We start from the raw sequence: 26,703 nt of genomic DNA on the forward strand, positions 1-26,703 counted from the left end.
TTCTCTCTCTCTCTCTTTTTTTTTTTTTTTAAAATCTATTAAATATTTTTTAAAAATAAATAAAAATTATAAACTCATTAAAAATATATTTACTTAACAATTAAATTAAAATAATAAAAATAATAAAATAATAAAAAGAATCGGTGGCCACCATCGGTGACCCTATCTGTGGGCTAATTATTTCCCCTTCTCTAAAACCCTAACACACAAGTCTTGGAAGCTACTGATCTATTGCTTGAAATTGAACCAGCAAAGCCCTCCACCTCTCTCATCCTCTTCTTCCCCCAAAAACCCTAGAAAATGTCCTCTTCCACTCCTCTCCGTCATCTTCGCCACCTTAGCACCACCGCCAATTCCTCTTCAATGTCCATTTCCAGAGCAAAATCGAAACTTCGGACCGAGTATGACCCTGACAAAGCCCTGGAAATATACTCATCCGTTTCGAAAAACTATTCCTCTCCCACCTCCTCCCGCTATGCTCAGGACCTCACCGTCCGCCGGCTCGCGAAGTCCCACCGCTTCTCCGACATAGAGTCCCTCATAGAGTCCCACAAGAAAGACCCCAAGATCAAGGAAGAGCCCTATTTGTCCACTTTGATTCGATCCTACGGCCGAGCTGGCATGTTCGACCACGCCTTGAAAACCTTCGATCAAATGGACGACTTGGGTACTCCGAGATCGGCGGTTTCCTTCAACGCCTTGCTATCTGCGTGCAATCATTCGAAGATGTTCAACAAGGTCCCCCAACTGTTCGAAGAAATTCCCAGGAAATACAATGTGTCGCCGGATAAGGTTTCGTATGGGATTTTGGTCAAGTCGTACTGCGAAGCAGGTTCGCCCGAGACGGCGGTTGGGGTTTTCAAGGAGATGGAGGAGAAGGGGGTGGAGATAACGGCAGTGACGTTTACGACCATACTGGGCGCTTTATACAAGAAGGGGAAGAGCGAGGAGGCCGAGAAATATTGGAATGAGATGGTAAAAAAAGGCTGTGAGATCGATGTTGCTGCATATAATGTGAGGATTATGTGTGCGCAAGGTGGTGAGCCGGAGAATGTGATGGCATTGATCAATGAGATGAGTAATGCGGGGCTTAAGCCCGATACAATAAGTTATAACTACTTGATGACTTGTTATCTTAAAAATGGGATGATGGATGAGGCGAAGGCGGTTTATGAGGGGTTGGAGGGAAATGGGTGCAATCCAAATGCTGCAACTTTTAGGATCTTGATATATTATTTGTGTAGGAATGGGGATTATGAGAAGGGGTACAAGGTTTTTAAGGAGAGTGTGAAGGTGCATAAGATTCCTGATTTTGTCACGATGAGGAATTTGGTGGAAGGGTTGGTGAAGAAGAAGAAGATGAAGGCGGCGAAAGGATTGATCCGGACTATTAAGAAAAAGTTTCCCCCGAATGTTGTTAATGCATGGACAAAGGTTGAGGAAGAACTTGGTTTGACTTCTGTGGATGCTGATTCTGTTGAGGACCAAGAGGCCGCAGCATAAGGATTTATGGCATGTTTTTATGTGTTGGTCCTTCGAGCTGGATGTGTTTGTAGCTTGATCTGTAGCTGCAAAGGATTCAATATTTATTGAATGTTGAGTTGGTGGGACAAGCGATGCAAATTTGATTTGGAGCTTGTTACACTAAGCTGTTTTGAGCTGCCAAGAAGTGTTGAAGCTTCAATACAGTTAAAAATGTTTAGTGATTGTGTTTCTTCCCCTTAGTTTTAGCAAATAATTCGTAAAATCAAGTTCTTGTTTTCCTTCCTGCTGCTTAATTAAGTTCGGCTATTGTTTTTTTCATGGCAATGAGCTTCTCAAGGCATTCCGTTAGATGGTGGCCATAACTTACTCCTCCTGGCCTGTATCCTTGCTTGTTTCTTCTTGTTACCCTTGCGCATCCTGCTTTGCCATGTCAAAGGTAGGGCCTTTCAACGCAGTAATCTGTCTTCAAATCTGGACAAGCTTGTTTCTGTAACAAGATTCCTCAATTATAGCTGGGAAAAGGCTGGTAATTTTCATTCTGCTATTCTGTATGGCATCTTACATTTCGAGCAACTGTACTTGAATATTTAGTTTAGAGGTTCTTTCACTCTCCTCTCTTTTTCCCTTTTTTCTTTTTTCTTTTTTTTTTTCAAATCCCAAATTTTACGTTCTGTGCTGCAGAATGTGCACTTGAGCTTGGAAGACGGGAATTTTGTTGGTGGAGATCTCAGTTGTGACTTGTGAGATAAATTCGTGGGATGCACGAACAGGTCGGGTAATGGACGGCGTTACTAATTTCCCTCGTTGGAAGTCTATGGAAATTCTGTGTTTTTGTCATTTTTTGTGCAGTTTTCATATTGCACTAATCCAGAAAAAGTAATTTTAAAAATATACGAATTAACAGAAAATCACGACACGCTGTCAACAAACATTTGTCAAAGGATAAGTGGAGGTTATATTACCAAGTTTGACACCAAAAGTACCTAATACCCATCATTTTGGCTCATAAATGTGGACCGCTTCCACGTCGAAGTTAGATAAAGTACTTAATTTTTTTTTATTCATTTAATTTACCTTCTTAGAGCATTGTTAATAGTTTATTTATCTTTATATTCATCTTTATATTTACATAATATCTTTTTAAATTGGTCTATATTAAATTATGTATCTTTAAAATTTTACATAACTATGAATAGTATTTATTCAAGTTTGAAGAATCACAATTCATTCTTCAAATATTATTTTACTATTTTTTCTCTTCTCTACCCATTAAAATCAATTTTGTGAAATCTGTATTAATATGATTTTGATATATTAAGTTTATATGAAGTTAATGATACAAAATGTTTTTTTTTAGTATATATTAATATTTATTGATAAAAGTAGTCATTTCGATATATAAAATTAGTAATATTTAGATATATGAAATTTGTATTTTTGAGCACATTATGGTAATTGTAAAATATATAAAAATAATAATTTTAAGAAATAATTTATTATTATTTGGTTCAAAAATACATAATTTAATGTGGGGTTTTTTTTATATGTAAAATCAATTTTCAAAAATTGTAATTTTAAATATGCATATGAAGAAATCAATGCTAGTGATCTTAACAGTCCAATAGATTCAGTTCTTCAAAGAGAAAACCTGAATTCGAAACATCCCGTTATAGAAAAAAAAAAAAAAAAAAATTACCTTTTTCAGTTGAAAAAAAAAAGAAAAGAAGTTACATTTTCAGTTTTCAAGTCCTGGAGAGGAAGATGCATCTTGGGTTGACTGGCCCAGCCCAATACTTCTTCCCGACCCAGAATGACTCGCGTAGCCGTCCATGGTGAAGCCCCCGTTTTGTTGAATTATTTTTATGAGTCTGACGTGAATTTCCGTCCAAGTAACAGAGGCGGAGGGTTTTAAGAGAGCGAGGAAGCCAAGCTAGATAGCTAGCGATGACGACTCGAATAGCACCTGGAGTAGGAGCCAATCTTCTCGGCCAACACTCTGCCGAGAGGAATCAGGACGCCACCGCTTACGTCGGCAATCTCGACCCTCAGGTCCTCTTTCCCCTTTTTTCTCATTTCTCCTTTGTTTGGTAGTTGATGTTCGTACTTTGCTGCGAAAGAAGGAATTTGGAGTAGTTAGGGTTTTTTTTCCTATACGGTTCTGATTTTAATCGAAGGGCTCCAATGTCTTTACTCTCGAGTTGTTGATTCTTGAGCTTGATTGATTTCTTCCGCTTCTACGCATTCAGGTGAGCGAGGAGTTACTTTGGGAGTTGTTTGTTCAAGCAGGTCCTGTTGGTATGTCCCGGCCTTCCTTTGTTCACCCTTTTCTCTGTTCTATTTTCACAATTTTTTTTTTTTTTTTTTTTTTTTTTTTTTTTTTTTTTTTATGTTTGTTAGATATAGGAACTCTTTTGTTCTGTAAATTGGGTAGATTCCTGTTCGTTTCATGTTCATAATTGTTTCTTTTGTTTTTGATATATTTTTTTTGCTCGTCGTAGTCTCCTTACTATTGTTTTTGCTGAAGCTTATTTCTTTGTTTCATATCGTTTGAGATTTTTTTTCTTTCTGTTTTTTAGTTTAATATTCAGAAATGTTATGAACATTCTTCAGGCTTGAATGAAAGATGGTTAAGTTTAACTCATTGCTTTTCCATGATGCATGAAAAAAAAAAAAAGTAAGGTTTAAGAGGGGGTTTATTAGCAGCTTATATATTTCGGGTTGATTACCTTATGCAAAATTATTTTTTAACTGACGTAGTTTTAATCTTCTTTTGGAACTAATGTAGTTGTGTACTTGGGTTGCGCTGTTGCACCTATTATTACGTATCAAAAATATCTTCTTCTGGCCGTTATTTCACCAAATGGAAAGAGAAGAAAGATTACAAATGAGCCTCTTCAGATTCATTCTTATAAAAAGTTTCTGGAAATATTACTAATCCCATTCTTAGACTTTATTGTCTTGGTCATTATGTTAATCTCACTGGTTGGTAGTTTATCAGCGTTTCATTTATTTTTGTTAGTAGGTATAAAATAAAATTATGTGTTAGTTCACTCCTTGAATCTGCTTGTATGACTGCCCATTTATAACCTTTTTCCTTTCTGTTTCAGTGAACGTGTATGTCCCCAAGGATAGAGTGACAAATCTGCATCAAGGATATGGATTTGTGGAGTTCCGGAGTGAAGAAGATGCCGATTATGTAAGTATTCCTCACATACTGCTGTCATGCTATCTATAAAACTTGCAAGTGCATACGAAGATCGTATTACTGAACTGCAATGTTTTTTCTTTTAGCTCCCCTTAGTAGTTCTTTGCTTTTGTTTAATAGTTTTGCTTCCCTTTGGCAACTTATGCAGGCAATCAAAGTGCTGAACATGATTAAACTTTATGGAAAGCCTATACGTGTAAATAAGGTATTCATTTCTCAACTATTGTTTGGCTGCTTTTTTATGTTTTGCTGCATAAAAGTTCTGAATCATGGTTATGTTTGACAAAGTTCAGCATTCCCTTCTGTCTCAATGTCTATTTACATCTGCTATATGTGATTCAATGAACTAATGTGGTGTTTACAATTTTTTTCCTTTATTTTCTTCCCAGGCATCCCAAGATAAAAAAAGCTTGGATGTGGGAGCAAACCTTTTCATTGGGAACCTTGACCCTGTATGTCGACTTCTGTCGGAGTTATGCACTTTAGCTTGTGCTAGACTACTGATTTTTAACTTTTTCATGCTTAATATTCTTTTCAGGACGTCGATGAGAAGCTTCTATATGATACTTTCAGTGCATTTGGAGTCATTGTCACAAATCCTAAGGTTAAGTTTCTGGCTTTCCTTTTGTTTGCTTGCTGTCTGATGTTAAATAATCTTTTCCATTTTGTTTTAATTACCCTAAAAATTGCAGAAAATTCTATGCCAACTGCCAACTGCCTACTGTATCTAATTGAGCTGTTGGTTTTTCTATTATGAAGTTGAAATATGAAGTCATTAATGATCCTTCTACCCTAGGAGTTTATATAACATCCTTTTGCATATGGCTACTATGAAAGATTTAGGGGAGGTTTGGATAGTGAGTTGAGTTGAGATGAGTTTAATAAAATATTGTTAAGAGTATAATTTTTTAGTATTATTTTTGTGAGTGTTTTTTAATCCAAACAATACTCATCTGCAGGAAGTGTGGGAAAACTCTTGTATTCTGGTTCATTATCACTACAATTCTGTAAACGGAAATGAGATCTTCATTGTCACATCATGAAAAAAATAAATAAAAATAAACGGGAAACTTCCCTCTTTGACAGCCATAGAAAAAGGAGTTTGTTTTGCCATTTACTTGGCAAATAACTGTTTAATATGGCCATCGCTAATAGTCAATCTACCATCGTTGTATGCCTTTGCATGGAGGGTTTTGGGAAGACTGAAGCCCAAACTACACTTAAATTGTATGGTGAAGGCTACCTTGCCCCCAATTTTCCGTGTTATGGGGCAAGTGGTGTACCTTGTTCTGTTCTAGTTCAGATCACTGAAATGATCCACATTCTGGGTGAGTTAGACAACCATCCTCGTGAGCTAGATTTAATGGTGCATCGGTTGTGGGAAATCTTAAGAGCTACTTTATGAGCACTTATGTGTGACCATCAACTATCTATGTTGGTTTTCTTATATGAGTTCATTTTTGTTTTAGGGGAACTGGATGTAAACTCTTTTCCGCCCCATCTGTGTGGCACAAGTTGTGGGCTCAAACATTTGTACCGAAAGCATAAAAATTGTTTTCTAATGTATGTTTTGTACCTATTAAAATTTTGACGTTTCTGTTATTTTTTGATGAATATGACGTTTCCTTTATTTGGATTCTAATCCTTGGCACTTCTCTTCTCCAGATAATGAGAGACCCAGAATCAGGAAATTCACGTGGTTTTGGGTTTATTAGCTATGATTCTTTCGAGGCATCTGATGCTGCTATTGAGGTTTGTGTCCAAATCTGCTTGAGAATTGTGAGATTTTTATTTTTTATTTTTTTGGGTTTTCTTTTTGTTTTGTTGGGGGGGGGGGGGGGGGGGGGGGGGGGTTGGGTTTAATGATACAAGATTTAGATTTTAATGGTCTCAGCTTCCATGATTTCCTTGTATCTATTTCTAGTTCTTAAATAGGTGTATGCACATGTATACTTCTAGTGTACTTGGGCCATGCCCATCCTTATATCAATACAATAACTTATTACCTATAAAAAAAAAAATTGATACTAGATTTGGATGAATCATTACTTTGTTATTCGTCTTTGTGGCTTTTGTTTTGTATTTATATCTAAAAATTCTACTTCCACTTGGTCATAGCATGATGCCAATTCTATTTATATCAAGGAGCCCATCTATTGCGTTGTAAAACATATTATAGTAACTACTAAATTTTTTTACATGAGACTTAAGCGATCATGTGACGCTAGCATTCTGTTCTGATTATAAAATAGTTGATTTGATATTGATCTTCTTATAAATTTTCAGGCAATGACTGGCCAGTATCTTTGCAACCGTCAAATTACAGTGTCATATGCATATAAGAAGGATACTAAAGGGGAGCGTCATGGTACTCCAGCAGGTGAGTGCTTTTTTAATGCTGCTGCCTTTAGTAGGAATTATGCATGCTATAACAGATGATTGCTTTGCTTATATAATGCTTTTATACTGCAGAGAGAGTCTTGGCTGCAAGCAATCCAACTACCCAAAAGAGCAGGCCTCACACTTTATTTGCCAGTGGACCTCCAACACTTCAGAATGTTCCCCAGGCCAATGGAACTGTGCCTCCACGCCCTTTTGCAAATGGTTCTGTAGCTCCAAGCCCAATACCTGCACTCCGTCCACCTCAAGGAGCAGCCTTCCATCCCATGCCAATGGGTGGACAGCCAGCTTGGCAGGGTCAACCGCAGCAATTGGGTCAACCAATGCCACCACCTGTCATGCCTCCACAACTTCAGCATTTCAGGCCCCCTCCCCCAAATATGCCACCGCCCCCTCCACCACAGGCAGCTCCAGGTCCTCCAAGGCCTATGCCACCACCAATGGGGATGGGAGTCCAACCACCTATGTGGCGTCCACCACCGCCCCCACCCCTTCAGCAACAGCCTAGTCGGCTCCCCATGCCACAGGGATCAATGCCTCCACCTCCCCCTATGCATAATCCCAATAACCCCCCTTTGCCGCCATCTTCAAGTTGAGATCTTGAGAAATCATTCTGAGAGGTGATGTTACCATATAATGTCCAGGATCTGTCTTGTTTTTTGTATTTTGGTTGTTTTTAGGATAATGCAGATTGCAATGTGTACCATATTGGTTAAGAAAACAAGTATCTAGGCCATATCTATCTTCGCCAAAATACTTTCAATTTTGTTTTTCAACAAAAACTTCCAACATCAATCCATTCCAAACATCTTTTAAATTAAAAAAAGAAAAAAAAAAAAAAAAAAAAAAAAACCTCTCTTAAAAAACCTTTCATCCAAGTATTGGCTGAGTTATTTGTACAAAAACTTAATTAACTTCCAACAAATGCCAGAACCCATCTTACGAGAATCTTATTTAATCAGGTTTACAAATCTACCTCACAAATCCTAATTAAAATACAAATAAACAACATCTAATTGGAGGAAGGGAAAATCTTCAAACCGGTGCCTCCTATAACGTGAGATTATGGGAACCCAGTAATAAATTGCCACGTAAGAGATGTATCTTAAAGGAAGTAAGCTGCGCTGTAGGGAATCCTTCCATTTTGCAGACCCATCTCTCCTCCCATTTCACAACTCTCCCTCCCGTATCCCATTTTGAAGACCCATGTATCTTAAAGCAACTCTTCCCGCCGCAGATGAAAATCAAAACCGAAGTTCACCCTTAACGAAGATCAAAATCAGACTTCACGAAATCATCTTTAACGAAAAAAAAAAATCTCTCCTAACCTCTCTCTCACTCCCCTTCCCTGGTTAACGTCGATTTCCATGGGTGAGTTCCGATCTGTAATTTCTAGGTTTCGGTTTCTGATTTTTACATTTTCTGGTTTTTACTTTTTCTAGGTTTTACATTTTCTGGTTTTTTACTTTTTCTGGGTTTTACATTTTCTAGTTTTTACATTTTCTAATCCCTAATTTCTAGGTTCCAGGATTATTGTTCCAGAAGTGGGTTCCAAAATATTTGGCTTGTATATCGGACAGTTTCCCAACGACGAACCCACAGTGAAAATCATGGTAAATCTGTTTGTGTACTCCCTGTTTTCAATGAATGTTGAATAAAAATTAGAAAAAATCCAAGCATAAAAATTAAATTTTACCTTGTATATCGGACAGTTTCAAACCGGAATATAATTAAATTAAATTATAATAATTGTTCCAGAAGTGGGTTCCAGTTGCAGGAGAGGAAGGGAGGGGGAGACGAAGTGGGTTTCGGCTTGCAGGAGAGGGAGGGAGGGGGAGACGGCGTGTGGTTGTGAAGGAGAGGGAGGGAGAGCAGAGTTCGGCTTCAGTTCGGAAGGGAGCTGATCCCCTGTTATGCGGCCAGTACTAATTTTTTTATGTGCCCGTTACGTGTCAACTCACAACTGGTTTCCGATAAACACAATTTATAGGTGTCACTGGCCGAAGCGCCTCTCTTGGAGGAATATTCAGTTTCCAACTGCCTTTTTCTTTTTTTATGCTTTTTAATCAGGATCACCAGGTTTTGGCGGATCGCCAAAATCTCTTTTTCAGCACACTACCTTGCAGCTTTTCAAATAGGAAAATACTTTAATTATAAAAAAATTATATAAAAATAAATTAAAAAATTGATATATAACTTGTTATGATACGTCAAATTATAAAATTATGTTTATCATAAATCAAATATAACGGATTCTATAAATCTATATCATTTTGTGGATTTATTTGATATAATTTTTTTATATATGTAACAATTCTCAAAAAATTAATATTTTATAATATTTTATTTAACTTTTAATTTTTATCTACAATTATCTCATCTCATATCCAAACTATCCTTCAAAAACTTCCTTTCGTAGTAATCAATTCTAAATTATCCACAAGCAAGTATTGTAAATAAAAACTTGCTAGACTTTTCTTCTCGCTGTAAAGGCTTAAATGAACACCAAATGTTTTATATTACTCTTCTTACGCTTGCTAGATCCCACTATCTAGCAATTAAAATTCAAATAGCTGGATCAGATTCTTTGATTATTAGCGTGTCGTCATCCCAAAACAATAAAAAGAAGCAAGCAAAGGGTTATCCTCCTGACCAAATATCAAAAGTGGCTCGCCGTTCTGTGTATTGTAGAAATTATTCACTGATTGTGAGTCAGTGATTGTCTGTCAGTGATGGAAGTAGGGGTTGGCAATGATTCCGCTGCAGAATTCAAACCAATACGATTTTTTAAAAGCAATGTCTCGGTACATTTTAACTAAAGGAAGTTACTTTTTCATATAAAGATCTCAACAGTAGGTGGAAATATTAAAGCGAAAAGTCCCAGATGCTCTCAGCATTTAGGATCGGCATGTGCAATCCCTTTGCCAACTCAAGTAATGCTGACACCTGAAAGTTTAAAGAAGAAATTAGAACAAGATTTACTCCTAACAAAATTGATGCCCACTTGTAAAATTAGCAGTGAAAATAAGCAAGAGAACAGTAGAAAACAGAAGCAAGTTTACAGAGAAAACATTTGCGGACACGCAGCTAATAGAGTTCAACGTATCTTGAAAAGAGATTATAAGTCAAAAGATAAACAACTTCATTGTTACTAGTCGATTATTTCATTACATCGACAAGAAATGGTCCGCATTGGAGCACAAAGAACTAAATCAACTGGAAAATATAATACAAGCTGAGCAAGTTTCCATGATCAATGATGTATCCTTTCTGTGGACAAGGAAAATTCATATTCATTTCCATAAGGTGAACTTATCTTTTCTAGAAGTTGGAAGAAATCTACCAGTCTAAAATATTAGCTCAAAGCTATCGAGGTCATACAAATCATTGCTACTAGAAGGGGAACCTAAGGATAAAAGGAAGACTTGATCCGACAGCCCCTGTCATCCTCGTGTATTTTAAACATATTTTCTGACATAATCTTGGCATCATAAAGAATGGATGCAGAAGTAGAGAGGGTTTCTCCATACCTGATTCCAGATGCTCCAAATTGGAACCATGGTATGGGCTGGGTAAAGTGGATGGTTCCAGACATAAAATCACCAGAGTTAAACCACTTAAGTCCTAAATGATCAAACCAACACAAACCTTCCAGACATCAAGCGTAGGTATGTGGGGGCAGCTAGAAGAAGACCGGGTGAATATCATTTGGCACAATGCAATTGCACTAAAGCTGGCCTAGGAACGAGAAGCTGAACAACTACCATGGCTCAAGAGTGCTTAAAAAAATATGGATTAATCCAACATTTTCCAGACCAGTCTTGATGTTAGTCACTTCAAACTCTTGAAGCTAAGAACAGTAGGAAGATTAAACGTCAACCGATGGTAGGTTCTCAGGATTCAGGATACAATATATAGCTTTAGGATACACATAATGAAAGAGCTCCTTAGAGACAAAAATGTGTGCTAAAAGGAAATGCATCATACTGTTGAAACAAGACAGCGGGTGAGATTCACTTAACATCAGTTGGTTTGGAAGTAAAGTACTGCAAAAGCTGATTTTGAATTCAAGTAACCATTATAAAGCTGTTAGGTGGACCGTGGACAAGAAATGAGCTAGACATTGACTGAAACAAAATTGTTTTTAGAAAAATTCTATTCATTATCCCCACATACCACATTTTTTTTTCGTTTATCAAATGTGTGGTGTATGAATGATGAATAAAAGAATTCAATTAGTTTAAGAAGAATAAAACCCAAAAAAAATTTAAAAGAAATCGTGCCTGTTTGTTTACCCAAACTTTAACTATCTCATCTCATCTCATCATTACAATTTTTTCAAATCTCCATACAAGATATAATAAATAATTTAACCTTTTCAAATCTTAAAACGAAACTAAGATTAAAAAATTATATTATAACAATATTTTATTTAACTTTCAACAAAACATCTTATCTCATCTCATTTGAACTGTATAACCAAATGGGGGTGTGGTGTGTGAGGATGATGAGTAGCAAAGCTCATTTTTTTATATGCATGACACTTAAAACAAACAGCATATTAGACACTTGCATAGACAACCTACACATTCTTATTCCAGCAAAGCCTTCACTCGGCCTTTGTTATCAGGCAACCCACACTTTCAATGTAATGCAACACTTTATTCGTCACTATCCACTATTATGCACCTCTAGAACATTATTAGATCATCTCAAAATGTAACCTCTAGGGGTATGTTTGGGTGCTGAGCTCACATTATCTCAAACCAATCATTTGATGGGACCTACTACTTTTTCAACTTTCCATAAAAAGTTAAAACATATCTCAACTTACTTCATACATTCAAACACATCTCAATGGACCCACAAACCCACTCAAACATCTTAACTCACTATTATTCACAGATCAACTCAGATTATCTAAATCACCTCAGCACCCAAACATAGCCCAAGGACATACGCTACTTTGTCACCATAGAAGCCCACATTTTTTACCATTGATATTAGGTTTCCAAATGAATTCGCTGCACATGCCACCAACAAATAGACAATTTCCAAATACAAATACACGCACACATACAAAGAAACAAAATGTGTGTTTCCATATAGAAGTATATACCTTTATAGTTTATCACAAACCATTTTGGCCAGACAAATCAAGTACCAAATACAATAGAACATGTCCATGGAAGCATTGTACTAACAAAAATGTGCCACAAATTTAATTCAGAAATGAAGACTACCAATGCTCGAACCTAGAAATACAAAAACAAGACAAAAAATGATGAATATGTGAAGTCATTTTACCTTGAATCTTAAATTTTTGTTGTGCTTGGAATTTGAGGACCACTCCAATCCCAAAGTTTTGCTTGATGTCTTATACGATGCCCTGATCAAATTGCCCTCAAGAATCCTCTGAGATGCTTCCAAGTCCAAAGACTTATTTCCAAAGTCATAGCATGGCTCCAATGTCGTCCCCCCATGCGCATAGCTATATTTCAACTTGCAGTTCCCAGAATGAAATGCATAATTAGCCGACAGTTTGCTAGCTGAATCAAGCTCAAGCGTTCCATTCAGTAAAGTCCGGTTCTCACTCATCGCGTGAGTGTAAGTCAAGTTCAACGGTCTCTCTAACATATTTAAATTCTTGGTGAACAGAAACCGAACATCCTGCACAGAATGAACCGCTATAGTGTATGTTGCAATTCCTATATCTCTATCCCTTTCCCATGTCGGAACTCTAGGAAATGGAAAGGAACAGGAAAAATTGGACCGGATTTTCAAGAATTGTAAATTAGCATTGATAATCGTAAATAAAATAACTTGACCACAAACTTCTACTTTTTTCTTCATTTTCTTTTCCACGGCTTTCGGATCAACAAAATGCCCTGTAGTCACTAATTTCCTTCGAAAACGGAGGAAAAAGTAGAAAACAAAAAGAATATAAGCCAAATAATTGTTTCAAAGTGCAAAAGTAGTTCAAAACAAGAGAAACACATACACACACATAAATATACACAATTACAATCTAACATTCGTATTGAAAATTACTTTCCTTCCCCACATTTTCCGTGCAACCCAACAGAAAGTTGGTTGATTTCCATTGGTTAAGCAAATGGTGTACCTTCTTTGGGACATCGTAGTCGATGCAGAAGGAACCGGGTTTCTCAACGGCGAAAGACAGTATGCCAAAGGTGGGCCAACAAGCGGAAGCGTCGTCGGACACGGAAGCTCGGAGGTCGACTTCGCCGGCGCTCACGGCGACAGTGCCTATAAACTCGCCGTTACCGGTGCTGTAATTTCGTCCCAAGGAAGCAGACTTGAGCATCATCTTCAAGTGCAACAAAAAAGCGGAGATGGGAAGCGCAATATTTGTACGAAGAAGGGGTTTTGCAAGGGTTTCTAATGGTACCAGAGGGGAAGAGTTACGAGCCGCACAGTGAAAATAAGTAAATAGATAAATTTGAATATATGTTTTTACATTTTAATAGCGAAAGGCCGGGCTTTAAAAAAAATTGGTACATCTGCAATTTCTTTTATAATTATATTTTAAAATAAAGATATTTATATAAATTGACAATATTTTTATAAATAAAGAATAAAAATATTCTTTATTAAATTATAATTATATAAATAATTATAAAAATGATTATATGTCTATTAATTTTTTCATATGCATCAGTTTGTGTCCTTTTTTTTTTTTATTAATTTTTTTTTCAAATGGAGTGTTATGAACTTATCTATCCTTAAATTATATTATTTATGAACTTATCTATCCTTAAATTATATTTAACACTATCCTTTAAAAATGTTTAACTTTCAATTATTCTATGAATTAAAAAATAAAACTAAAAATACATATCAAAATAAAATAATATTCTTCAACCAGCAAGAATGGTGGAGGGAGAAGTAGAACCCCCACCCAGATCAACTCTACCCATAGGTCTGGTTCCGGAGCCACATCTACGCCGTCCTTGGTCCGGCCACCCAAAAAGAGGAAATATATTTTATTGTTTTAGGGAAAAGGTCCTCTCGATCTATCAAGTCTCCTTTTGAGTTTCGAGTTTCGGCAAGTTCATTTAACGTAAGGTAAATTAAAATTAAATATTAAATTAAATTTTATTTTTTTAATATTAATTTTATTTTTTTAAAATTAAAAAAATTAATTTTTTATTTTATTTTATATAAAAATTTAAATTATTTATTATTATTTATAAATAATTTTAATACTATTTATAAGTTATCTAAAATATTCTTATAAGAAAACAGAGCCTTAAGTAACTAGAGTGGTTCAGAGATGGCCACCGCGAGTCACATCGTATGTCCGATTTGAGCCACCGTGAAAGTGCCTCATGACAAGACACCAGGTATTAATGAAATATATTATAAACATGGACTAAAATCAAATCTCTAGCAACACGAAGGGTAAAAAATTAGATGTAATTATATAACTACGTATTAATATATGTATTAATTTAATGTGATTAATTAAAAAATAAATTTTATTAAAAATAATATTAATTTTAATTTTTAATATAAAAAAATTAATATTAATATATAAATTAATAAACAACTTTATTTATACCTACTAAAACTCTAAAAAATAACCCAATGGCCATGGTAGTGCTCCAAGCTTCCAAGTAATAGTGTGACGGACTGATGGATGATGATGACTGATCAATCGACGACACATGAGAATATCCATGAATGATGACAGGCAGCTAATTGATCAGGTTATGCTACAGGCTACAGTGCTACTCATTCAGGGCTAATCTCATACACCTTACAAATTTTACATGTTACAACGTTCTCAATGGTTTATATATATTATTTTTTAAAATATATTATTAAAATTTTTTTTATTTTACATACTGACTTTTACAATATATCATATATTAACTTTTTTATTTTTTTTGTATTATTTAAATATTATACTTTTTAATCTTTTTTATTCATTTCAAATATCTTCTCTAACTATCAATGATATTTTTATATCTTTTGATATTTGTGATATCTCTCCATTTATAACGTCATATAATTATGTTAGATTTTAAATTAATCCAAATTTATAAGTTAAACTAAAATATAAATTAATTCAAAAAATAAAAAGAAGAAATTATATAATAAAATATTGTCAAAGTATATTAAAAGAATATCCATTCTTGATCATTATTGAAAATATTCTAAAAAAATACCTACCTTTATTATTAACAAGATCAAAACTTTTGCATGCATAAAAGTGGAAGGGACTATAAACGGAGTGCTAGAGAGTATAAGAGAGATAAGAGAGTGGGGTCTGTGCAAAAGTGATAAAATGATTAAAATGAAAATAAGATAAAAAGGAAAGCGGATGAAATGAGAGAGAAATTAAAAAAAAAAATGTTTAGAGAAATGAACAACAACCTCCATATGTAGAGAATTTACTGTAGTTGAATATAAAATAAAATAGAATAGATGATTCAATAGAAGAGATTTTTAACCATCTTTCTTTATATTTTACAGAAATTTGTATTTTATAAAATTTGAGTGCTCTAACGGGGTCGTTCAGCTTTTATTGCTGGGTGTTAAAATTAATTTATTTTTTTTAAAAAAATGAATAATATTTTTTTTAAATTTTTAATCATTAAAAAAATAAATATATATTTATTAATATTCACTTATTTAATTATTAAGTAAAAAATTAAAAAAAATTACAATATATAAGAAGTAAGATTGAGCGGTACTTTGAGGACTCCGATGGTATTTTCCATTTTGCCTAACAAATTAAGGCTGTCGTTTTAGGGAAACGACAGTGCGCACGCATATAATAATTTGAGTCAGTTTCGTTAGGTTGGCTAGGGAATCTCTGATGGCGTGAGCGCGGAATACCCGTTGAAAGCATACCACAGGGAGTAGGATTTCATTCTCTTGGGCTGAGGGCTCCTTATGCTTTTTGTGGACTTTGGCGTGCCCTTCACGAAACAACACGACTCGTAGCCAGAGGCATTATCCATGCGAAGGCTCCCCCGCCCCGTCCCCCACCCTCTCTACCCTTTTGACTGCAGTGATAGTCCGACGTCAGGCTTTGGAGTTTTGCTACTGCAAGGGGACATTGAGAGACTGACAGATATATAACTCGGCAAAACATGAGCACGGGCCTTTGCCTGATGGCCTCGTTGAAGACACAGGAATCGATGATCGATGTTTCGGGAGCAACTACCGGCCGGCAGCGAGTGATGATGGTTTCCCGGAAATGTTGGCTCTCCGGTCACCCTGGGGGATCAAAATCACATCAAACATTAAGTAGAATGATCAAAATCCTAGTAAGTAATTCTACAATATTTTTATTAGAGCTCGGAGGAAATCATAACTGGGAAATTAATATAGGATTCTTGTCGTCTAGCCATAAATGAAAGTGCTAAAATGAAAAATAAAATAATCAAACAAATAACCCTTTTTGGACTAAATAATTGCTTGTGCTCGAACCTGTGGCTGAGATTTCTCTTGCATGTTGGCCTTTTTTCCAAAACTATTACTCACCTTTTGATCGATTGACGAGTACTTCGATCTTTACGAGGGCAATTGTCAAACTCATTATAATTTTTACTTGCAAAAAATTTACGTGATTGGTGACATAATCATGATCAATACAACAAATATTGATTTGATTACTTTTTATTAGGGACACATGCAACATAAAATATGTAGTAATTCTATTAATCCAAGGATATAGCATATATGTGTAAGAGTAGTCGGGATGAGAGGAACCATTGTAGCTGTGCAAATGATGATAATTTTCAACAAATTGGGAACATGTGGACCCAAGTTGGAGAAGTCCCATGTGCCCCGGAATGATCAGTATGAAAATTGTGGGGGTTATTTATTGCAAAGCAAATTCAACCACAATGCATGCAGCTTTTGATCATAATTAGTCAATACCTGTGCTAGTTTGGTCAATGATGTAGGGGTCCCCGACCAACCCCCCAATCCACTACTCATGCTAGCTGCTGCATGCCCATCCACGCATTACTCCGCAGGTGTACTTCCTTTGAAATGACCATGCTTCTCCGCCGAAAGCTTTGACTCGTCAATTCAGCTCCCTGCTCCGAACACCACCTTAATTTAGAACCAAGCTAGCTAGTCCTCTTACTGTTTTTTTTTTTTTAAAATAAATAAATTCATTCTGTTTACTATTGGGATTCCATTGGCCAGGCTAGCTGCAAGTGATTGTGATGGATCCATTTTTCAGTACATAAAGAGAAAGAGACCACAAAGATCATGAGATTATCCGATCGAGGCTCCTGTTTATAAATTTTCCTTGAGATATTTTGATTTGTAATGATCTTTTTCATCAGTGCCCATTTTGCAGAGAATATAGGCAGATCAGAGAGCAGCATTGGCTTAGAATCCAAACAATGGAAGATAGTATTTTCATGCATAGTCCCCACAGTAACTGAAATTAAAAAGAAAGAGAGAAAAAACGAGATCATTTTTGTTTTTCTAATATTTTTATTATATATATACGTACAACCTCATGATTTTTTTACTCAGAGAGCCCTAGAAACACGTCGACTAGTTGATCTTCTACAAAACAAAGCCTCCCAAATCTCCGAGAAAGCTTGGACGATAACTCCATGATGTTCCCTAGCGTTCAGAGACAAAAAGCAGTGCAAGAGCTGCTCCAAATCCTTATCATCAAACATCTGCTTCTCCAAGATCATCTCCATCATTGACCTCTTGAAGTCCTCGTATGGATCTTCCGACTTCTTCACCACCGCAAAGCTCTCTCTCACCTTCCCGTCCACCGTGCACGGTATAAGCCTCTGGAACATCGACAGTCTTGCAGGCGACTCGCTCTCCAAAGACGACGGGATCACCTTCCTTGCCTTTCCATGCTTCGGAACGCACCGTTTCACCTTCTTCACGTTTCTCTTCGGCTTCTTCTTTCGCCTCGTGGAGCTTAATGGAATCTCGCGTATGGTTTCCAAGTGGGGGCTGAACTCGGACGAGGAATCGGTAGACAAGCTTCTTGAAGAAGAAACTAAGGTCTCGGTCTCCTCGTCGTCCCTCTCGTCACGACCTTCACTGCTGAACAGTCCACTTTCAGCTGAAGAGGTGCTGATGCGGAATTTCTGCGCCGTTTTCTTCTTTTTGACCCGTCGTTTCTTCTTTTCCACCGTGGGAGGAACTGGCGGTGCCCGTGCCGGTGTCCGGACAACAGACAAAACGTCCTCGTCGGAATCTCCGGAGACCGACGAGTTGTAGATTTTACGGCGTGGGCTCTCGTCGTAGACCTTGGCGACCACGTGCCATTTCTCTTCTTTTTCCCACTGGAACTCTGGCGAATCGGTGCGGTCATCATCAGAAAGAGTGGGTCTAGATCTGAAACCACAGCCGACGGATATGAAAGCGGATGACACGTGGCGCTTAAGGGAAGAGTGACTCGTTTTGGAGGGTTGGAGTACTGGGGCAGTGGCTGGGAAACGTAGGTTAACAAGTTTAGCATTGACCGGAGAAGGTCGGAAGAAGGGACGGACAGGATCAGCTGGGAGATTGGCGGGGTCTTTGGAACGGCAGGATTGGAAGGACGGGATGACTCGGGAGATCCGGAGCTTGAAGCGTTTAGCCATTTGTATCGAAGCGTAGAAGATTATGAATGAACTGTTTGTGTGAGAAAAGTGGGGGTTTATATAGGGAGGAGGAGTATGGAGCAGGGCGAGCTCTAATTAATGACCATCACTTCGTTTACACAAAAAAGAATGACATGAAAAAAGGGCTGCTTTTGACAGTGTTTGTTTGGAAAAATGCAATATCGATATGGACTAGCCTCTGCCACAGGTTTGGCTACACATCCTATATTAATATATCACACATGATAAATAAAATAAAAATTTAAAGGTTCATTGTACTCTCGATATGGATTGGGAGGTGGTTTTAAATGTTTTAACTTATTTTATTCTATTTCATTATTATAATATTTTTAAATTTTTATATAAAATATAATAAACAATTCAATTTTTTTAAATTTTAAAACAATAATAATAATATTTTATTTAACTTTTATTTTTCATCTAAAATCATTTCATCTCATCTTCCAATCTAAACCGAGTCGCCACACACCACACACCATATATTTTTTTTATTTCTCAAAATTTTTTTCCAATTTTTTTTTAGTTTATTCTTCTTAAATTAATTAAATACTTCTACTTATTATCCATATACTAAATATTTGATAAAAAAAATTAGAAAAATACCGTGTGTGGGCTTATGTTTAGAGTATTTCTTATAATTTTAACTTGTCTTTTGATTTTATATTTTGTCACGTGTTAATTAATAAAGCATTTAATTACCCTTGTATCATCACTAATAAAATAAAAATATATGATATTTTTAGATCTACATATTCAATATATAATCGTTATAAGTAAAAATGTGTTTTAAATAAAAGTTAAAAGTCAAATAAAATATTATTAAAATATTTATTATTATTATTATCGGATTTGAAAAAGTTAAGTTATTTATTATATTTTGTGTAAAAATTTGAGAAAGTTATAATAATAAAATAAGATGAGACGAAATACTCTTTAAATCAAAAAGAGCTCTTAATCTTTTTAAGAGTAATGATTTATGCAAGTATATTTATTTTTAAAGTTGTGTACTCCATTATGAAAAATATAAATTAAAAAACTACTGATCTTTGAAGTTGGATTCATTTTTCTTTTTAATTAAGGATCTGCACAAGACTTACATAATTTAAACTTGTCCCTAACATTTCTCATTTTTAAAATACAGTTAAGAAATGTTAACCTCTAAGGTTTTTCAGTTTTTTCGAACATTATGGTAGATTTTTATGTAGAATTATATGAAATGTCAATCCAATTGTATTTTAAAGGTTGTCTCCCTTTTCACTTGTAGTACGTACAATTAGCTTTCTTTAGATCTCTCTTCTAGACTTCAGTATTTTTATTTTTTGGAAAGCCTCTTCATTCTTGAATTATTTTTGGAGGGAAGCTCTCGAAACATCAAAGAGCTACCTTCCAAGAGGGACCTTCTAAAAACTGAGCGATTATTCATGATAGGGGTTGTTCAGGCCCTTCAGGGTGTATCGACCATGCAGCCGTACCCTGACGGAGTGATTCTAAGGCTGATCAGTAGACTGCATAATATACTGAAAAAATGCTGAAGATGCTAAAGGTTCCAAAGATTGTGATTCTCTTTGTTTCGATGTTTTCAATAACTAAAAAATAGCAACTATTTTTTTCAAACAAAGTAATAATTTTCTACTGTTTGTTCTTTGACATTTTGACAAGTTTCTTTTTGTATTCTATTATCTGGAAATTTGATTTTTTTTATAATAATTTTTTAGCACTATTCGAAATTTATTTTGAATTTAAAATAGAAATAAAATTAATTTAAAAAGGTATATATATATATATATATCCGCAATCGTCGCTTTAATTAAAATTTCTTTGGCCGGAAATTGTTGCTTTGATGAGGAGATCAATGGATTATGGAACCAAATCATTTCACAATACCCAAAAAAAGACCTACAAGAATCTGCACTTTTTACTGTTCCACATAATCTATAACATTTCATGTGAATTTAGTTGCTCGATCTAGCTAGGGGATATATATATTATTTATATATATATAAAGATTTATATATTTTGAAACAATGCAGACCAGCTACGACAAGCTCTCAGACCCCTTGAGTAGTAATGTCCTAGGGTTCTATATATAACAGAGTAGTGGTTCGTCAAAAAAGAGAGGAGTAAAAGCAACTTTTGTCCGCTCGATGTGAACAAGCACGTTGAATTGTAACTCATGATCTTCCAAATCAAGCGTGCAAGAAATGAAAGGAGAGCCTGTAACTTTTTTGTGGTATACATAAAGAACAGAAAAATCTTTAGGCAGGATTAACACTCCAAAAGAAAAGTCAGTACTACAAAGAAGCTCTCTTTCATGAACGTGGTGGGGATCCAAGGAAACAAAATCATCTTTGCATGCAAGTGTCTCTACATGTTTTTGCCTCTTAGTTCCTCCATTTTCTTTTCCCTGTCCTTTTGGAACGTGTTCTTTGGCAAAGTTAAGGCTGGCGCCTTTTACACTCAAAGTGTCTCCAACAACAAGCAATTAACCGTACGTGGAGCTCAATCTCTCTGCATGCAACATCATCGATCTCTAGCTGTAAGCTGTGTCGGTATATGCAGTGCATTTTCTCAATGGAATGTTATTTCCCAGCTATGGCCTTCAACTGGGCCCTGCTTGTCAATGGCTAATTCTTTGCTTAATATTATATACAGCATCGGATCATCGGCATCCCCTAAATGCGCTCCCTGAAAGGGACGTTGACAAAGGTTCAAACATCGAGCTGAGAGATTTAAAAAATGTACGGAAAAGAGCCTGGCTAGCTGATCATGATCTTACCAAGTTGCTACGTACTGTTTTAATTGATTTGCACATGAAGTAATTGCTACTATTTGCAAATTATGTAAGTCTCATAATTGTAATCTCAATGCATGCAAGAATTGTCTGATATTGTCAATTACCAGCCTGCTGGGCCAAAAAGTTCAAAAATGCTTTAGAACCATAAGATTACCATGCATATATATGCTTGGTCATCCCAAATTAAACTCATTTCCTTCTTAATGAAATCATTCCCTCATGCATGCATGTAATTATATATGAGAATACCCCGCATGCAGTCTAATAATTTCCCTCTTTGAACTCTTATCCCTTTTACCCTCATTCCGCTCCATTGGAGTATTAGTATTGGCCTAGCCAAATCTATGCTAGTGTCTAGATAAATTTTGGCTAACTTAAGTAAAAGTAGTCTGTATTGGAGTAGTTAAATCTCAATGACTTCACTTTTGAGCTACAGTAATTTCTTTTTTTCTTCAAATTTGGTCCGACACTTTTCATCTCCAAAATAATATTTTATTCTAAAAATATTCTCAAATGTGTTTGTTTGATAATTAGGTTGAGAAAATAAATATTTGGGAAACAATAATTTAAAGTAAAAATTAAATTATTAATTAACATATGGATTGTATTTGCAAAATATAAAAAAAAAATTAAAAATTATTATTAAAATATATAATATTATATAATTATTTTAACTTTGTAATTGATAATCCAACGTGAATTAATATTTCCATTAGTTTTAGTCAAATTTTGGACCTAGACCATGGCCACATTGATCTAGCCAAAGCCATCTTCAAAATAAAAGAACATATTTTGGATAAAATCAAAACCATTCAAGATAAAACCCTACATTGGATTGGTCAAAATAATAATATATATAATTTTTTTTTAATATTTTGCAACTACACTAACTACATGTTAATTAATAATTTAATTTTTACTTAAATTATTATTTTCCAACTATTATTTTTCCTCAACCTAAATTATTGGATTAAAATATTCTATTCTTTTGGCCGGCTATAATAGTATTACACGCGCCAAATATGGAAATGATTATATATATACTATAGCTCAAATGTCAAGTTAGCAGGTTATGACCACTCCAATACAGTGAGTTTAAGAGATAAAAAGCCATAAATTTAGATGCATTCCAATGCCAGTGCCCTTGATCATTTATTTAGCCAAAAACAAAAATGTTCAATGAAAAAGTTATCCGGAAGTCATGCATGGAAAAATCTAGGGTGGAGTTCGGTCCTGTCTGGTCTTAGGAGGTTTTGTGGACTGAACCGAACCTATTCGGTATAGGGTTTTTCCACCCTAGATCGGATTGAACTCCCTAAGCACCAGTCCGGTCTGTCCATTTGGTCCACCCTAAACTTTTTTTTTTTTTTTTATCCAATGGCATTTTGTTTAATACTTATATAATTATATTGTAATATATTTAATATATATACATATAGTATATTATATTATATATATTAGTAATACGCTAATTCTATTAGTGATCTATTAGTAAATAGTAAATTAGTAGTAGTTATTAACTTGTTTGCTATAACTAATAATACATTAGTACTAATACTATAACTAATAAATATATGTAATAATAGTAACACTATATGTAATATATGTACTAGTTTTACTATATCACTTCAAGCTCCACACATTTATTAATACTCTATGTAATACTATATTAAATAATAGTAATACTCTTATTCCTAATACTCTATATAGTTATAGTGATTTAATACTAACATATTGCATATTAAGCTAACTATATATATACTGATACTATTATAAATTTATACATATATGATATATTATAACTTATACTATAACTTTTATAATATGTTAATATATTAATATATATACTAGTACTATATATGATAGTTAATAGTTATACATTAAAGAATATAATAATACATTGATACTAAATATATATAGTTATAGACTTATAATGATTTAGTTATTATGAATTTATAATTAATATAACTATATAATTGTATTAATATTAGACTATTAGTAATTTAGTATAGCTATATTATATTAGTAATATTAGTTATGTTGAATCAGTCAGTTAGTATAACTATATTCTACATTATTAGTATTAATATAAACAGTAGTATTAGTTATAGCTATATAGTCTATATTAGAACTGAGAGTCTTAGATTATATAATAGACTAATAGTATTAGTATAACTGTATAAGTATACTATATAGCCATATATAAGTATACTATATAGCTATATATTAGTATTAATTATAGTGATTAGTATAACTATATAATAGTATTAATACTAGACTATTAGTATAGTTATATATTAGTATTAGTTATACTGTTATAGTGATTTAGTATATTATAATTTATACTATAACTCTTATAATATATTAATATATACTAGTACTATATATTATAGTTATACATTAAAGAATATAATAATACATTCATACTAAATATATATAGTTATATTTCTAGTGATTTATTTATTAACTTATTAAGATTAGTATAACTATATAAATTATAATAGTATTAGACCATTAATATAGCTATATATTAGTAATATTAGTCATAGTGAATTAGTGATTTAGTATAACTATATAAGTATTAATTATAGTGATTAGTATAACTATATAAATTATAGTATAGTGATAATTATATTAATTAAATATAAGTATAGTGATAATTAAATTATATTAATTATAGTGATAAGTATATTATATAGCTATACATAGTATTAATTATAGTGATTAGTATAACTATATAAATTATATAATAGTATATTAGTATTAATTGTAGACTATTAATATAGCTATTGTTGAAGTATATGGCTTATACTGGAGTATTTTTGTAATTTTCTTTAAATACATCTGTAAATTTCACAACAATTATATATTAGTATTAGTTATATTAATTTAGTATAACTATATCAGTATAAGTATAACTACAGTCTATATTAGACTATTAATATTTTTTTTATACCATATATAATTATATAATTAATTATATACAACTATTATATAAATAATAAATTATATTTTTTTTTAATTTCCATTTAGTCCGGTTCGAGGTGAAAAATCCCTGAATCGGGACCGGACCAAATGGTTTCGGTCTCTTGAAAATTGGACCGGACTGGTCTAGTCAAAAAATGGTCGGTCCAATCCGTTTATCCAGTCCAGACTGGTCGATTATCAACCCTAGAAAAATCTCTCAGTAATTTTCTCACATAGCTCAGAGGTGTGAGCAGATTAGACGTTGTCATGTTAGGGAGTGCCATAGATTTGTTTCTAGAAAAATAATTTTTACAGTTTTAAAATATATAAATTTCACCCATTTTCTTTTTAAAATTGAATAAATTTGAAATCTACATATATAGAAAACTCACGTTTTAAGTTTTTAATATTAAGTCTCACTATTTTTTAAAAAGAGTAAGTAAGACTTACATATTCTAAAAGTCATGTATTTAATATTATCTTTTTCACTTAATTAGAAATTTCGGATTTCTTAATGTTTCCTCTTTTCTGTGTTATGTTACATTTATTATGTAGGAGAATTAAGAAGATGAAGAAATATTTTTTAATAACTATGAAATTTTATTAATAATTATTTTTTTAATTCTTAAGTAAAATAAATAAAAAAAATTAAAATGTTCAAATATTCAAATAGTAATTTTGAACGATAATATTGAAAAAGCTGAGTAACGTTTTCCAAAGTCCGTATAAAGAGCTGAGCAAGGACAACGAAATCAGCCCTCAAGTCTCAAGGGTATCCGTACGTCACAGCTCATAAAATTTTCCAGACACTTCGAATGGTGGGTATATTTTCAGGGTGGCTCTATAATCACCGTTTGGAGTTCCTATTTCCAGGCACTCATAATTCCTATTAGTGTAATAATCGATGATCGCCACATGATGTCCATTTCCTAAGTTAATGGACGTGATACATGTTGGTATCTTATATACTATATATATCACACATAAGAAACGTACGTATCTGGCCATCCCATTTGTAATGACCCTGTGCTCGGAATGATTTCTTTATTGCATTGGACGACGACGTTAATCATTAGAGAATTCTGACAAAGTTTTGGGCTTACTACATACATGAAATCTCCCTCCAATTAATGTTGTATTTCTAAATATAATATGGCTAGTACTGCATGCATGGCAACAAGTAGTACTAAGATTTTAGGTGGTGTTCACAATTAATTAATAATACCAAACATACAAAAATAGTAATAATGTTTTGGATCAATTTATTAGGAATTATTGAAAAACAACCTCAGATTTTTAACTCAAAAGCCTCGTGATCACCTTGGACTCAAGCTAATTTTACGCGACCAATATAATAATACGAAAAATAATCTATATCAAAATATTATATATCTTGAGTAATGTTAAATACAGTCATATATTATATAAATATCATGTACTTTTTTTTAAAAAAAAAAGTAAGATCTATTATTAAAAAATATAAAAATTCTATATGTAGTCACTTTAGCATACTTTTTGTATACTCCACTATATGATTGGTTGTATAATTTTTTTTTAATATAAAATAACCGATTTAGCAAATTACATCAGTATAGTGCACAAAGAATATAAAAAGTAATTATATATAACAGAAATTTAGAAAATTAATTTTTTTATGTAGATCTCATATTTATTCATTTTTTTAAAAAGAAAGTTGTAACGCTTACGTACTCTACGACTATAAATATCATGAAAGAATATAATTACAAGCATAATTATGTATTAATTTGTACACCAATCTAATGTGATTGATCAAAAAATAAATTTTATTAAAAATAATACTAATTTAAATTTTAAATATAAAAAAATTAATATTTATATACATATTAATAAGCAATTTTACTTAAATCTAACAAAACTCAAGTATCATTTCTTTACTCAGCATAAACATAGCTGGGATCGAAGCAGTACTTCATATATATTCTGTGCTGCTGTTCAGTTTTGCTGAAATTCATGAGGTCCGAAGATATGGCTGGTCCTTGTGGTTTTGGTCAAAATATGATGCTGGCCAATCCATTAATTGGCATATTAGACGGAGGATTCGGATTACACAGGTCAGATTGCTTGTTATCTTCCTATCCAAAATAGAGAAATTATACGAGAAAAGTGACAAGTGGAAGGCCCATGAAAAAGGAATCACCGTTAAAATCTCGACAATGACTTACCTAAAACCTGGTTAATTT

General features: G+C 33.7%; 4 protein-coding genes across 7 annotated transcripts; 2 read left to right on the forward strand and 2 right to left on the reverse strand.

The window, feature by feature from the left end:
- Positions 1-200: 200 nt before the first annotated feature.
- LOC122307341 (pentatricopeptide repeat-containing protein At4g36680, mitochondrial) lies at positions 201-2,080 on the forward strand. Its single transcript, XM_043120178.1, has one exon. The coding sequence runs from the start codon at positions 301-303 to the stop codon at positions 1,501-1,503; it is 1,203 nt and encodes a 400-aa protein (XP_042976112.1). The 5' UTR covers positions 201-300; the 3' UTR covers positions 1,504-2,080.
- Positions 2,081-3,251: 1,171 nt separating this feature from the next.
- On the forward strand, positions 3,252-7,844 carry LOC122307346 (splicing factor 3B subunit 4-like). Its single transcript, XM_043120191.1, has 9 exons — positions 3,252-3,534; positions 3,732-3,780; positions 4,593-4,681; positions 4,839-4,895; positions 5,080-5,142; positions 5,229-5,294; positions 6,356-6,442; positions 6,977-7,070; positions 7,163-7,844. Exons 1-9 carry the CDS (start codon positions 3,430-3,432, stop codon positions 7,684-7,686), a joined length of 1,134 nt encoding a protein of 377 aa, XP_042976125.1. The 5' UTR covers positions 3,252-3,429; the 3' UTR covers positions 7,687-7,844.
- Positions 7,845-9,851: 2,007 nt separating this feature from the next.
- On the reverse strand, positions 9,852-13,553 carry LOC122307358 (outer envelope pore protein 24B, chloroplastic-like). 4 transcript variants are annotated; one of them, XM_043120239.1, is made up of 4 exons: positions 13,215-13,358; positions 12,932-12,995; positions 12,398-12,760; positions 9,852-10,036 (listed from the first exon to the last, which is right to left on the reverse strand). In XM_043120239.1, exons 1-4 carry the CDS (start codon positions 13,226-13,228, stop codon positions 9,956-9,958), a joined length of 522 nt encoding a protein of 173 aa, XP_042976173.1. In that variant the 5' UTR covers positions 13,229-13,358; the 3' UTR covers positions 9,852-9,955. The 4 variants fall into 4 exon arrangements, with proteins under 4 accessions (XP_042976173.1, XP_042976164.1, XP_042976155.1 ...); XM_043120230.1 differs by having other exon boundaries at positions 12,926-12,995; XM_043120221.1 differs by lacking the exon at positions 12,932-12,995 and having other exon boundaries at positions 13,215-13,553.
- A 3,912-nt stretch (positions 13,554-17,465) lies between these two features.
- On the reverse strand, positions 17,466-18,826 carry LOC122301580 (transcription repressor OFP7-like). Its single transcript, XM_043112995.1, has one exon. It carries the CDS (start codon positions 18,697-18,699, stop codon positions 17,617-17,619), a length of 1,083 nt encoding a protein of 360 aa, XP_042968929.1. The 5' UTR covers positions 18,700-18,826; the 3' UTR covers positions 17,466-17,616.
- Between the last annotated feature and the right edge of the window lie 7,877 nt (positions 18,827-26,703).

This window comes from Carya illinoinensis, chromosome 1 (assembly GCF_018687715.1).
Source record: "Carya illinoinensis cultivar Pawnee chromosome 1, C.illinoinensisPawnee_v1, whole genome shotgun sequence".
Lineage (NCBI taxonomy): Eukaryota > Viridiplantae > Streptophyta > Magnoliopsida > Fagales > Juglandaceae > Carya > Carya illinoinensis.